The 12,403-nt window shown below is 48.6% G+C and overlaps 1 protein-coding gene across 1 annotated transcript in view; it reads right to left on the minus strand.

Moving 5' to 3' along the window:
* Window positions 1-7,194: 7,194 nt before the first annotated feature.
* The window catches only part of LOC308582203 (uncharacterized protein), a gene marked incomplete at its 3' end in the record, with an annotated part of 126,489 nt that continues 121,280 nt past the window's right edge, over window positions 7,195-12,403 (minus strand). The window contains exons 6-7 of the mRNA XM_081185122.1: window positions 11,768-11,941; window positions 7,195-9,071 (exon numbers count right to left, since the gene is read on the minus strand). Coding sequence (XP_081041248.1) covers window positions 7,195-9,071; window positions 11,768-11,941 — 2,051 coding nt within the window. The remainder of the gene's footprint in view (window positions 9,072-11,767; window positions 11,942-12,403) is intronic.

A 12,403-nucleotide genomic window follows, 5' to 3' on the forward strand; every position in this document is an offset into this window, starting at 1 on the left:
AGATTTTCCCTCTGGGGGCAGGAAACTGCAAACTCCCCTCTGTCTCCTGGAAAGGACTCATGGGGGTGAAGGAGGAACGAGCCAGGTGACAGGACACTCAGGTTACCACCACCCCTCCCTCAACCCCTCCTTTCTGTAATGTATGCATGATGTCAACCCTTCCTTTCTGTGATGTATGCATGATGTTTCTGGGGGTGGGCTTGACCTAGAGGGTGGGAATTTCACAAGTTTTTATAAGGCCTTGCACACCATCTTTCTGTGTCCTTTCTCTCTCCTGCAAGTGAGGGGAGCACCCTGTTGCAACAGTTCAATAAAGGCCAAGCCTACAGGCTTCTGATTTGCTCCAAGTTATCCTGGTTGGTGTCTTTGTTTTTGTCCAAGGGAGACCACGGATTTTTCCAGTAACACTGGGCTTCCAGAACCATCTGACCCCATTTCCCACCCCAGAGCAGGGCTGGACCAATCAGAAGCCTCTCCATTGGGCAGCTGGCCAATCCCCTTTCAGATTCCCCGGGCCCGCGTCCTCTCCTTCGCCCGGTTTCCTGAGGGAGTTTTCCCTCTGAGTTTCCCTCATGGCTGCTCCCCCTCCCAGCTTCTCCTTCATCCTTCCTCTTCCTCTCCCCCCCCCCCCCAGTATTTGGGGCAGCTGGATAACCTCCCCCCATGGCCAGGCAGGCCCAGGAGGAGCCCAGCGAGGCGGCAGGGCCAAGAGATGGCATTTCCCGCCCTTTTCCGAAATAGGAGGGAACGCCATTTTGTTTTTCCCAGGGCCCCAGCTGCTCCCAGAGATGCCATCGGGGGTCTCTGGGCCTCGGGGGTCCCACGCTCTCGGGCCATAGCCATGGCCAGAGGAAGACCCCCCCCCTGAATCCCCTGCAAGGCCCCGGGGAGCAATCAGAGCCTGCCTCAGTTTCCTTCCCCAAGGCCTTGGAGGAACCTTGGGGTGCGGAAGGAGGAACCCCAAATGGAGCTCAGGCTCCTGGCAAGTAGGGAAAGGAACATGAAATGGCGCTTTCCAGGTGAGTCTCAATACAACACGATAACCTTTATTGTCATTGTCCCATACAGAACAACAAAATTGAAAAAATGTACATCAGACATTCAGAAACCAACAAGCCTGCTATCCCAGCTATCCCAACCTTGTTAGCGCCCTAAAAACTCTGATACTCCATAATTAAATACAATATACTCCCATAGAGACTACCTTACACTGCATTTAAAACCAAAATCGCATTTGGATAGAAACTGTTTCTCAGGCGGCTAGTCGTAGTCTTTATAACCCTGTATCTTCTTCCAGAAGGCAGAAGCTGAAAGAGATCATTTCCGGGGTGCGCACTATCCTGCACCTTTCTTATGTAGCACCAACTGCAAATGCTTGCAGGGCCATGAGTAGTATGCATGAAAACATCAATGCTAAATTGAGCAGAGGCAGCCAGTGTGGTGTAGTGGTTAAGAGCGGTAGTCTCGTAACCTGGGGAACCGGGTTCGCGTCTCCACTCCTCCACCTGCAGCTGCTGGGTGACCTTGGGCCAGTCACACTTCTCTGAAGTCTCTCAGCCCCACTCACCTCACAGAGTGTTTGTTGTGGGGGAGGAAGGGAAAGGAGAATGTTAGCCGCTTTGAGACTCCTGAAGGGGAGTGAAAGGCGGGATATCAAATCCAATCCAATCCAGTGCGGATTATTGCGGGGGACTTCACTCACACAGATGTGAGGGCAGTACTCCCAAAATTCTATCAGCCCACTGAGTGTGCAGTAAGGGGAGAAAATACTCTTGACAAGGTGTATACGAACATTAGACGGGCATATGAGGCGCACCTCGGTGGTACAGATCATGTGTCCCTGCTTCTGACACCAGTGTACACACCCCTCAGGAAACAAGGCCAGCTACAAACACGGATGGTTACGGTGTGGCCTGAGGGAGCTTCTCAGCAGTTGCAGGACTGTTTCTAGGAGACCGATTGGAATATGTTCCACCATCAAGATCTAGAAACTTCTACATCAACAGTGTTAGATTCGGCACAGGAAATGCACCAGGGAAAGGTATGTTAAGTTGTATCCGAACAGGAAGCCCTGGATGACGGGAGAGGTTAGGAGATTCTTGAAGGCCAGAAACTCTGCTTCTAGAACTGGGGACGATCCTTATAAGAGTCATATTGCATTGTCTGAGTTGGTTAAGATTTGGTTAAGAGGGAAATGTAGGGAAAGTGTCATCTTGGTGAAGAGGAGGAAAAAGGCTGGATACTAAATGCAGCTGGGTTTATTCTGGAGTGCAAATTATGAATAATTGTTGCTACAGATGATTTTCAGACGGAGATGGGAGTTTCCTTTTCGATAGTGGCCTTCTTGGTAGTGGCGCCTGCCCTGTGGAACCCCCTCCCAACAGATTTCAAAGGGGGGAAAAACTACCAGACTTTTAGAAGACATCTGAAGGCAGCCCTTGTGGAGTGTGGTGATAATAGGGTTAACCTCCTGAATGTCCTACATCTGGGGAGGAGCTTCCTACGTAAAGGGAAGCTGCAGGTTCTTTGTCTGTGTGAAACAGTTTCACTTCTGTCCGGGAGAGAGACCCACAGCATGTGTCCGAGGGTTGTTTGTTATTTTACCTACTGATGTAAATAAAGGCTGTTTATATAGAAGAAACAGCATGCAGACTTTCCCTTTATCTCACACGGAAAGCACTCACTGCTCACTCTGCTGCTGCCTGGAAGAATTTATGCGCAGAGGAAACGTGCCGGACTCAGGCAGTAATCCAAGCGGTTCTGGCTGTACGTTTTTGTGCTGAGTGTGAGAAACAAAGTCCAGCTCTGAGATCCTGCCTGAAGCTGAGGCAGTCGTGATTTCGCTGGCGAAAGCGGAGCTTGCTGCAGGAAGCATCTTTGAAGCACCGGCCGGCAGAAAGCGTCTGTAAGCTTAAAGCCCCAGGAAGATGGCACAGCAGCAATCTCATGAATCTTTCAATGTGCCTTTTGAAAGGCTAAATGGCCACAATTGGGACGACTGGTCTCGCCAGATTCGTTACTGGTTAATGGGCAAGCAGCTCTGGGAGTGCCCCCAAGCCGATCCAGTACCGGCAGCTGCAGGGGCCAATGCGGCCGAAGTGGAAAGGGCTGCTGGCGCAGCAAAAAAGGATCAGAAAGCCATGTCTCATATTGAAATGGCCATGGAGGCTTCGCAATTCCCTCACATTGATGGTTTATTGACTTGTCATGGAATTTGGCAAACTTTAACGAGGGTCCACCAGTGCACAACAGCTGGGGCCAAGATCCATGTGATACGCTCCCTGTTTCAGAAGAAACTGTCCCCAGGGGAATCGGTACGTGACCACATTGTGCAGATGCAGGCCATTTTCACTAAGCTGCGTCAGCTCAACTTACCTTTCCCAGGTGAGCTGAAAGCTTCCACTCTGCTGAGCTCTTTGGACAGGAGTTATGAGAACCTGGTTCTGACAATGGAAGTTATGCTGCCTGCGGAGCTGACGACTGAATATATTCGTGGGAGATCGATTGATGAACAGGGAAAACGCCAGAGGGCGGGGAGAGAAGGCACAGGCTGCACCCCAAGAAAGGGGGGGGCAGCAAGAAGCAGTGAGGACTCAGTAAAAGCCTTTGTCTCCAAGCGCTGTTTTGGCTGTGGGTCTACGTCGCATCTCGTGAGAGATTGCCCTGCAGAGGCTCAGGAGCCGAAGGTCAGCCAGAAAGGAATGCAGATAAGGAGCTCCTCAACAGCGGCCAGGCGTGTGAAAAATTCCCAAGGTCCCAACCGAGGTGAAAGTAAAGAGAAGATGTCAACGTATCATCTGGCTGCTTCAATGGCAGTAGTGAAAGCATCCAGGCCGGAAGCCAGCCTCCCCTTTATTGTTGACACAGGCGCTACCCACACTTGAGTGCCATCGGCTGGACTTATTCGGAACTGCAAGACTGTGCAAAGTGGAAGATTTGTGTCACTGGCAGATGGAAGCAGATGCCCACTGACCCTGTCTGGGACTCTGTACTGTTCATTCCTGGACCATGAGGTTCAGGCTTTTGTGGTTCCAGAAATTCCAGGGATGGGAAACACCTGTTCAGTGCTGAATGCAAGAATAAGCTGTTTGTGGTTGAGATGCCTATTGCAGATGATGACCCCCCTGAGGTAACACAGGTGCAGTGCTCCAACGTCCCGCCACACGATGGGTGTGCTCATTTATGGCATCGAAGACTGGCGCATTCTTGTTGGAATTATGTCAAAAAAGCCCCAGAGTGTACAGAGTGGTGTAAATTATAAAGGGATGTGATAAGTTTTTAGATTGCAGAGCCTGTAAGCAATCCAGGGTCAAAACATGCTCATATCCCAGGTCTAGCAGAGAGACAAGCAAGCCCTTTGAGCTACTCCATGCAGATTTGTGTGGCCCAATGCCAGTAGCGAGTCTGGGTGGGTCCAAATACATTTTGCTTCTTTTGGACGATTTTTCGAGGACCTCCTCGGTTTTTTCGATTAAACACAAAGGGGAAGCTGCTGCACTGATTAAAGATCGGATCACATTGGCAGAGTTGAAATATTATACAAAATTGATTAGCTTTCAGAGCAATAGGGGGCGGAGTTTACTGGGTCTGCCCTGCAGAATTTCTTCCTCCAGAAGGGAATCAGTCACAGGTTGACAGCACCACCCAGTCCTCAACAGAATGGTGTTGCTGAACGTAGGAACAGAACACTGCAAGTGTCTGTGGCTGCCATGCTTTTTGACACAGGACTCCCACAGCGCTTTTGGGCTGAGTGTTGGAAGGCTGCTGCGTTCACGCAGAATCGCGTTTCACTCAGCTGTAGGGGACACGCCCTATTTTCTGCTGCACGGTAAGAAGCCCAAAGTGCATTTCTTACTTGTTTTTGGCTGCGAGGCTTGGGAACTCATCCCAAAGGCCAAATGCAGAATGGGTGGCCCAAGGTCCAGGAAAATGATCTTTTTGGGAGATGAACCAGGGACCAGAGGGTGGCGGTTTGCATATCCTGATGGCAACCAGTCCCGGCTGCTTGTGAGCAGCAGTGCTGTGTTTTGTGAGCAAAGTGGGTGGGCACACATCCATGGTAACCCAGATGTTCTTTCAGAACAGTTTCTTGACTCAGATGAGGAGGAAGAGGAAGGAACTGATCCTGTTGGTGAAGAACAGAGTCCAGAGCAACAGAGTCCAGAGCAGGAGCGGCCCAGAACCCCTCCGAAGGCTACTGTCAAGTCTGAGCCAAAGAGTGAGCTGTCCTTGCCCACAGGTCCAGCTGTAAGGTTCAAAAGGCGCAGCAGGTCAGAGGGGGAGTTCTCTGACACTGGGGATGGTCTAGCTGGCCCTAGTGGGTCAGAGGGGGTACCAGAGCTCACACTGAGGAGATGAACCCGGGCCACAAAGGGTAAACTGCCTGACAGGTTCGAAGCCACAAGTGTGTGGGTTGGTGTGGCTCAGTGTGAACCTGAAACTTTTGAGGATGTTCAGAAACTGCCTCAGGAAGAAGCCAGCAAAGGGCATGAGGCAATGCAGAAGGAGATGATCTCAATGGAGTCTCTGGGTGTATTCTCCCTCACAACTGGTAAGATTGAGAAACTGCTTGAGAAGCTCCAAATGTCTGAGTGTGCAAGACTTAGGACACCCATGGAGACTAGCTACGTGAAAGACAATCAGCAAGTAGAACGCGCTGCGTTCGAAAACACTGAGGTCTTCCAGTCAGCTCTGGGTAGCCTATTGTATCTGTCCCAGTGGAACAGACCTGACATAGCGTTTGCTATTAATCTGCTCAGCCGGGAAGCTTCAAGCCCAAGTGTGCAAGCCTGGAATGGTATCAAATGGGTCCTTCGTTACCTGGAAGATACCAAAGAATTCTGCCTTAAGCTGTCAGTCAAGGGCAACATCAAGCTGACGTGCTGGGTAGACAGCGATTGGGTGAATCTGGCAGATAGGAAGTCCATGTCCAGTATGGTGGTAAGATTTGGGAGCTCTTTGGTTGGGTGGAGTTCCCAAAAGGAAAGTCTCATAGCGCTCTCATCTACTGAGGCTGAGTTCAGTGTGCTTTCTGAGATTTGCAGGGAACTGGAGTTCTATGTGTGTTTGGTTCAAGAGATCTGCGGAGAGAGTTGTTTGCCTGTCACTGTTTTGGAAGACAATCAGCTCTGTCTGAAGTTGGCAGAATTCGGGCAGTTTAAGGCCAGGACCAAGCACCTAGACGTCTGTTTCCAGCATGTGTGTCAGAGTGTTCGGGCTGGATTAGTTGCATTGAAATACTGTCCCTCTGCCTGGAACCTCGCTGATGGGGAGTTCTGTGAAGGTCTGTGTTTGGGGTAAGTGGTGTTTAGATAGAAGAAACAGTGCGCAGACTTTTCCTTTATCTCACACGGAAAGCACTCGCTGCTCGCTCTGCTGCTGCCTGGAAGAATTTATGCGCAGAGGAAACATGCCGGATTCAGGCAGTAATCCAACAGCCCTGTTTAGGGAAGCTTTTAATATTTGATGGATTACTGTATTTTAATATTTTGTTGGAAGCTGCCCAGAGTGGCTGGGGAAACCCAGCCAGATGGGAAGGGTATAAATAAATTATTATTATTATCATTAACATCATCATCATCTATTTTTTGTATTTTTATATTAAGATTCTTTATTTTGAATTTAGGACATACACAGGAAGAGGACAGTTGGAGGTGCGAGGGACCTGCAAGGAACGCAGGGAAGGAAGGATCTCTCAGGGTGGGATATGAGGAGAAGAGGGGGTCACGCAGGGGAGAAGTGGGGGAGCCTGCCTTTCTATATGTTGACGAATGATATGATATATATGATACAAAGGTCATAAACAGTATTTTTAGTGTATTCCCCCCCCCCTTTTCCTTTCTATACAATTGTATTTTACAGTGGTGCCTCGCAAGACGAAAAGAATCCGTTCTGTGATTCTCTTCGTCTAGCGGTTTTTTCGTCTTGCGAAGCAAGCCCATTGAAGGATTAGCGGATTAGCGCTATTAGCGGCTTTTAGAGGCTTATCTGCTGATCGGATCAGCTGATAAGCGGCTTAGCGCTATTAGCGGCTTTTAGAGGCTTATCTGCTGATCGGATGAGCTGATAAGCGGCTTAGAAAAAGGGGGGGGAGGAAAAAAGCCAGCAGGAACTCGCAAGACATTGTCGTCTTGCGAAGCAAGCCCATAGGAGATCCGTTTTACAAAGCACCTCCAAAACGGAAAACTCTTCCGTCTAGCGAGTTTTCCGTCTTGCGAGGCATTCGTCTTGCTGGGCACCACTGTATAAGGGTTGCTTAATATTTTTTGTTTTATTTCTCTTTTTTGGTTTCCCCTCTGTATGAATTCTTTGATGGCGAGTGAGATGGTAGGTGCTTTTGAAGCTCTTTCCACATTTCAAGCACTGATAGGGTTTCTCCCCTGTATGAATTATTCGATGGGAAGTCAGATGGTGGCTGTTATTGAAGCCCTTTCCACACTCCAAGCACTCATAGGGTTTCTCCCCTGTATGAATTCTTCGATGGCAAGTGAGATTGGAGCTATTAGTGAAGCTCTTTCCACACTCCAAGCACTGATAGGGTTTCTCCCCTGTATGAATTCTGTGATGGGAAGTGAGACTGGAGCTAACAGCGAAGCTCCTTCCACATTCAAAGCACTGATAGGGTTTCTCCCCTGTATGAGTTCTTTGATGCAAAGTGAGTTTTGTCCGCTCCCGGAAGTTCTTCCCACATTCGAAGCATTGATAGGGTTTCTCCCCTGTATGAGTTCTTTGATGCAAAGTGAGTTTTGTCTGCTCCCGGAAGTTCTTCCCACATTTGAAGCACTGATAGGGTTTCTCTCCTGTATGAATTCTTTGATGGGAAGTGAGTGTGTGCCTCTGACTGAAGCTCTTCCCACATTGCAAGCACTGATAGGGTTTCTCCCCTGTATGAATTCTTTGATGGGAAGTGAGATCACCACTCAGACGAAAGCTCTTTCCACATTCTAAGCAGTGATAAGGTTTTTCCCCTGTATGAATTCTTTGATGTAAAGTGAGATTCACCTTCTGACTAAAGCTCTTTCCACATTCCAAGCAGTGATACGGTTTCTGCCCTCTATGAACTCTTTGATGGAAAATGAGAGTGGACTTCCGGCTGAAGCTCTTCCCGCATTCCAAGCACTGATAGGGTTTCTCGCCTGTATGAGTTTTTTGATGCAAAGTGAGCTTGGCCCCATCCCCAAAACTCTTCCCGCATTCAAAGCACTGATAGGGTTTTTCTCCTGTATGAGTTTTTTGATGGGAAGTGAGACTGTGCCTGAGACTAAAGCACTTCCCACATTCCAGGCAATGATAGGGTTTCTCCCCTGTATGGACTCTTCTATGCAAAGCAAGACCACCTTTCTGACGAAAGCTCTTCCCACATTCCAAGCACTGATAGGGTTTCTCCCCTGTATGAATTCTCTGATGTGAAGTGAGCGTAGTACTGTGCCTGAAGGTCTTCCCACATTCCAAGCACTGATAGGGTTTCTCCCCTGTATGAGTTCTTTGATGCAAAGTGAGTTTCGTCCGCTCCCGGAAGTTCTTCCCACATTCGAAGCATTGATAGGGTTTCTCCCCTGTATGAGTTCTTTGATGCAAAGTGAGTTTCGTCCGCTCCCGGAAGTTCTTCCCACATTTGAAGCACGGATAGGGTTTCTCTCCTGTATGAATTCTTTGATGGGAAGTGAGACTGTTCCTCTGACTGAAGCTCTTCCCACACTGCAAACACTGGTAGGGTTTCTCCCCTGTATGAATTCTTTGATGTGAAGTGAGCGTAGTACTGTGCCTGAAGGTCTTCCCACATTCCAAGCACTGATAGGGTTTCTCCCCTGTATGAATTCTTTGGTGGAAAGTGAGATTCCGGCGATTACTGAAGCTCTTTCCACATTCTCTGCACTGATACAATTTCTCCCTGCTCTGTCCTCTTTTGTGTGCAGTGAGGCTATCCCTCTGAACGAAGCTCTTTCTTTGACGGGAGGTGGAATGGGAGCTCTGACATATGTTCTCTCCACACTCTGAATGTTTATTTGACTTCTCCGCTATGTGGATTCTGTTGTGCTCCCCCTTGTTCTTCCCTTCCAGTTCATCTCCATCTGCAATGAAGAGAGAAGCGAATTAGAGCCTCAGGAAGAACTGGAGCTCCGGATCACTGAACAAAGTTAATGAATGTTTGTGATAGAGGAAGAACTAAAAATAGTTAGATGTGGGGCCTTTCTACAGTTTTCACTGTTTTGGTTGGCTGGTATTTACTGACATATTGCTTGGCTTTTATCTGGAATGGATTTTGTTCTGGCTCAATCCTGGAATCCACTCCATCTCCAAGGTCAGTCATGTCTTTGGTCAATCAAATGCAAACAGAAGCAAAAACAACAAGCCTGACAGAATTTACATCAACTTCCCTTAAAACTCTGAAGCTGGCATTTAAGAAGGCCTGGGTGGTTCAGAGAAGCCTGGTCATTGTTCTAAAAGGCATGACTAGACGCAGAACATTTAGAGAGGAAACAGTTGATATCCCTCCATTCTGGGTTCACGGTGGGGGATGTTAGAATCCCAGATGCTGTTGGTCTCCAGCCAAAGAGTTGAAGTTCATCACATACAGGTATGTATGGAAGGTCCACGTCTTGTCTGTGAAACAAACAGCAACACCTTCACCTGAACACTCCCCATCTGCTGTTGCCTCAATCTGGTTGGTCTAAATTTAAATTTATACGTAAATCACTTTCTTCACTTTGAGGAGACTGCATTTTTTCATTAGCAACAGAAGAGAAAAGTGACTATAACTCAGTTCAAACCAATTCATGAACCCATAACTCATACACTGACCATTAATGATGAACCATATGTTACAGATATTCCTGCAAATTTATTCTGCTTTTTTTGATATGCGAAGGAAGCTTTTCCCACATTTCAAGCACTAATTTCTTTCCCCCGTTAGTTCTTTCGTGTGAAGTGAGGCTCTCTTTGTGAACGAAGAGCTTTCCTTGATGGCAAGTGGACTGGGAGCTCCGACTAAAGTTCTCTCCACACTCTGAATATTTATATGGTTTCTCCATTGTGAGGATTTTCTTATTGTCTCCCTTCTTCTTCCTTTCCAATTCAACACCCACAACCCACGGTAGTATTATTTATTAATTAATTAATTAATTAATTAATATAAAAATAGCCTCAGGAATAGAGTCTGAAATGATTGAACAATGCAAATGAATGTTTGTGCAAGAGGAAGTAGGGAAGGGAGTTACTGCCTTTTTTGGCTGATATTACCTAATTTATTTAGGGGACCCAGAGATTCGAAAAGCCTGGCTCTATCCAGGGATGGATTTAATTTGGCTCAGTCATGGAATCCGCTCCATCTCCAAGCTCAGTCATTTCTTTGCTCAACCAAAAACAGATGCAGAAAGGGAAACAGAAAATTAGACAGGATGTACCTGTTAAGTCGTGGGTTGACATAGCAGCCGGCACAGCGATTTCTTCAAGTAGCTCTTTATTATGGTAAGCTGAAATAGAACTGACTGCGAACAGCTCAGCCGGCCTGTATTTATAGGCAGCCGGCTGTCAACATTGTAACCACCACAGCCCAGAGTTCCCGCCTAAAATAACTGCCGCGGACCTGAGTGAAAACTACCTACAGACCTGAGTGAAAACTATATACAGTATCCCCCTGTTGGCCCAGGGTGAAACTACACTACATAACACCCCTCCCCACCGAGATAAGGCGTTAGTTACAATCGTAATGGTTTCCTTATATACAGCACTACGCGTAATGGTTCCATTAAGCACAAAAGCATATCGGTTACATTTCCCATACTTAGACCAACAGTGATACCTGTCCAACAACATAGTCCTTTAAATAAGTTGGGCGCTTGGAAACTCTGCCAGACCGCCGGGGACTGGTAGCCAAGTCCGGAGGGCCACACAGTTCTCGCTGAGGCTGTGGTGCGACCCTAGGTGGCGTTGGAACCAACTCCCCTGGATCCGCTGCTGTGGGTGGAGCCTCCGCAAATGGAGTTGTCTGAGTCTGTTCTGAAACGGCTTGGTTCGGCTCCACACTGGCAGTTTGCGAGGAAGGTGTAGGTGGGGCCTCGCCATCTGTACGTGTCTCTTCTGGAGCCGCAAGCGCAGTTGGGGGCACCTCGGTAGTGCTTTTTTTGATATGCAAATGGCATGCGAAGGCTTAGTCTACATATCTGTATCATTTATTAGTCCTATGTTCCTTGTTTTTAAAATAAAATAAAAAGTTTTTCCAAAAGAAAAAGACAACTGTCAGAGCTGCTTCAAGATCCTAGCTCACAGAGGATCACGCTAGCCAGCGGTCATTAAGTAAAAGTCTTTATTGAGTTACAGTTTCCATTCCCAAGCTGCTGCGTGCAACTCTACGTCTAATGGCTAGATCGGCGAAGCTCCGTCTGAGTCTCCTCCCCCTCGCTCTCTGTTTCCTCCCTTGCCCTTGCCTCTGCTCCTGAACCCCTGACAACAACATACAGAGACCACCATCTGCATTCAAACTGCAAAGCAGGATCAGTGAGTTGTCTGACATTGGCAGGGCATTCAGATCACAGAACTGGTTTTAGACCTTTTGAGCTGTGGTGGCCGGGGAGCTGTGACCTATTCCTGGCTCAAATTGCCTGCAGATGACAAAGGAGCAGGCAGGCAGGCAGGCAGGCAGGCAGAGGAGCCCGAAAAGGTGCTCCCCTTCTCCATCTCCATCTGCCTCACCCCCTAACTGAGCAAGCCCCAGTACCTCTCCGGCTCCATCCATCTATGTCCCCATCTCCACTCTCCTGGAACTCACCAGATCTCTCGGAGGTCCCTGGGAGGGAATGCTCAGAGGTTGAGAGGAGGGATGCAGGAGACAACCTGACCAGGTCAACCGTCCATCTTCCCCCTTCCATCCTTGCTAGCTTTGCCGGATCCGTGTCTTTCATCCTTCCTGAGGAGTCGAGGAGCCAAAACAAGCTAGAGGGTCCTGGGAGAGAGGAAGAAGCAAAGGGAGCCTCAGAGGCCCTGCAGAGATTTTCTGGCTGGAGGGGAAGCCTCCCAATATGTTGGGGTCCCCATCCTCAGCAAAATCCCTGCTTTATCTCATTTCTGGCCAGAGAACTTTCCCTCTTCACCCCCCATCCCTCCAGGTCCCCATCTCCCCTCCCCTGGAACTCACCAGATCTCTCAGAGGTCCCTGGGAGGGAACGCTCAGAAGTTGTGGGGAGGGATGCAGGAGACAACCTGACCAGGTCAACCGTCCATCTTCCCCCTTCCATCCTCACTAGGTTTGCAGAATCCATCCCTTTTATCCTTCCCGAGGAGTCAAGGAGCCAAAACGAGCTGCAGGGTCCTGGGAGAGAGGAAGAAGGAAAGGGAGCCTCAGAGGCCCTGCAGGGATTCTCCTGCCCCTGGAGAAGCACAAATGGGGCGGCCCCTTCCCAACAGA

Source organism: Podarcis bocagei, assembly GCF_964188305.1.
Source record: "Podarcis bocagei genome assembly, chromosome: 2".
Lineage (NCBI taxonomy): Eukaryota > Metazoa > Chordata > Lepidosauria > Squamata > Lacertidae > Podarcis > Podarcis bocagei.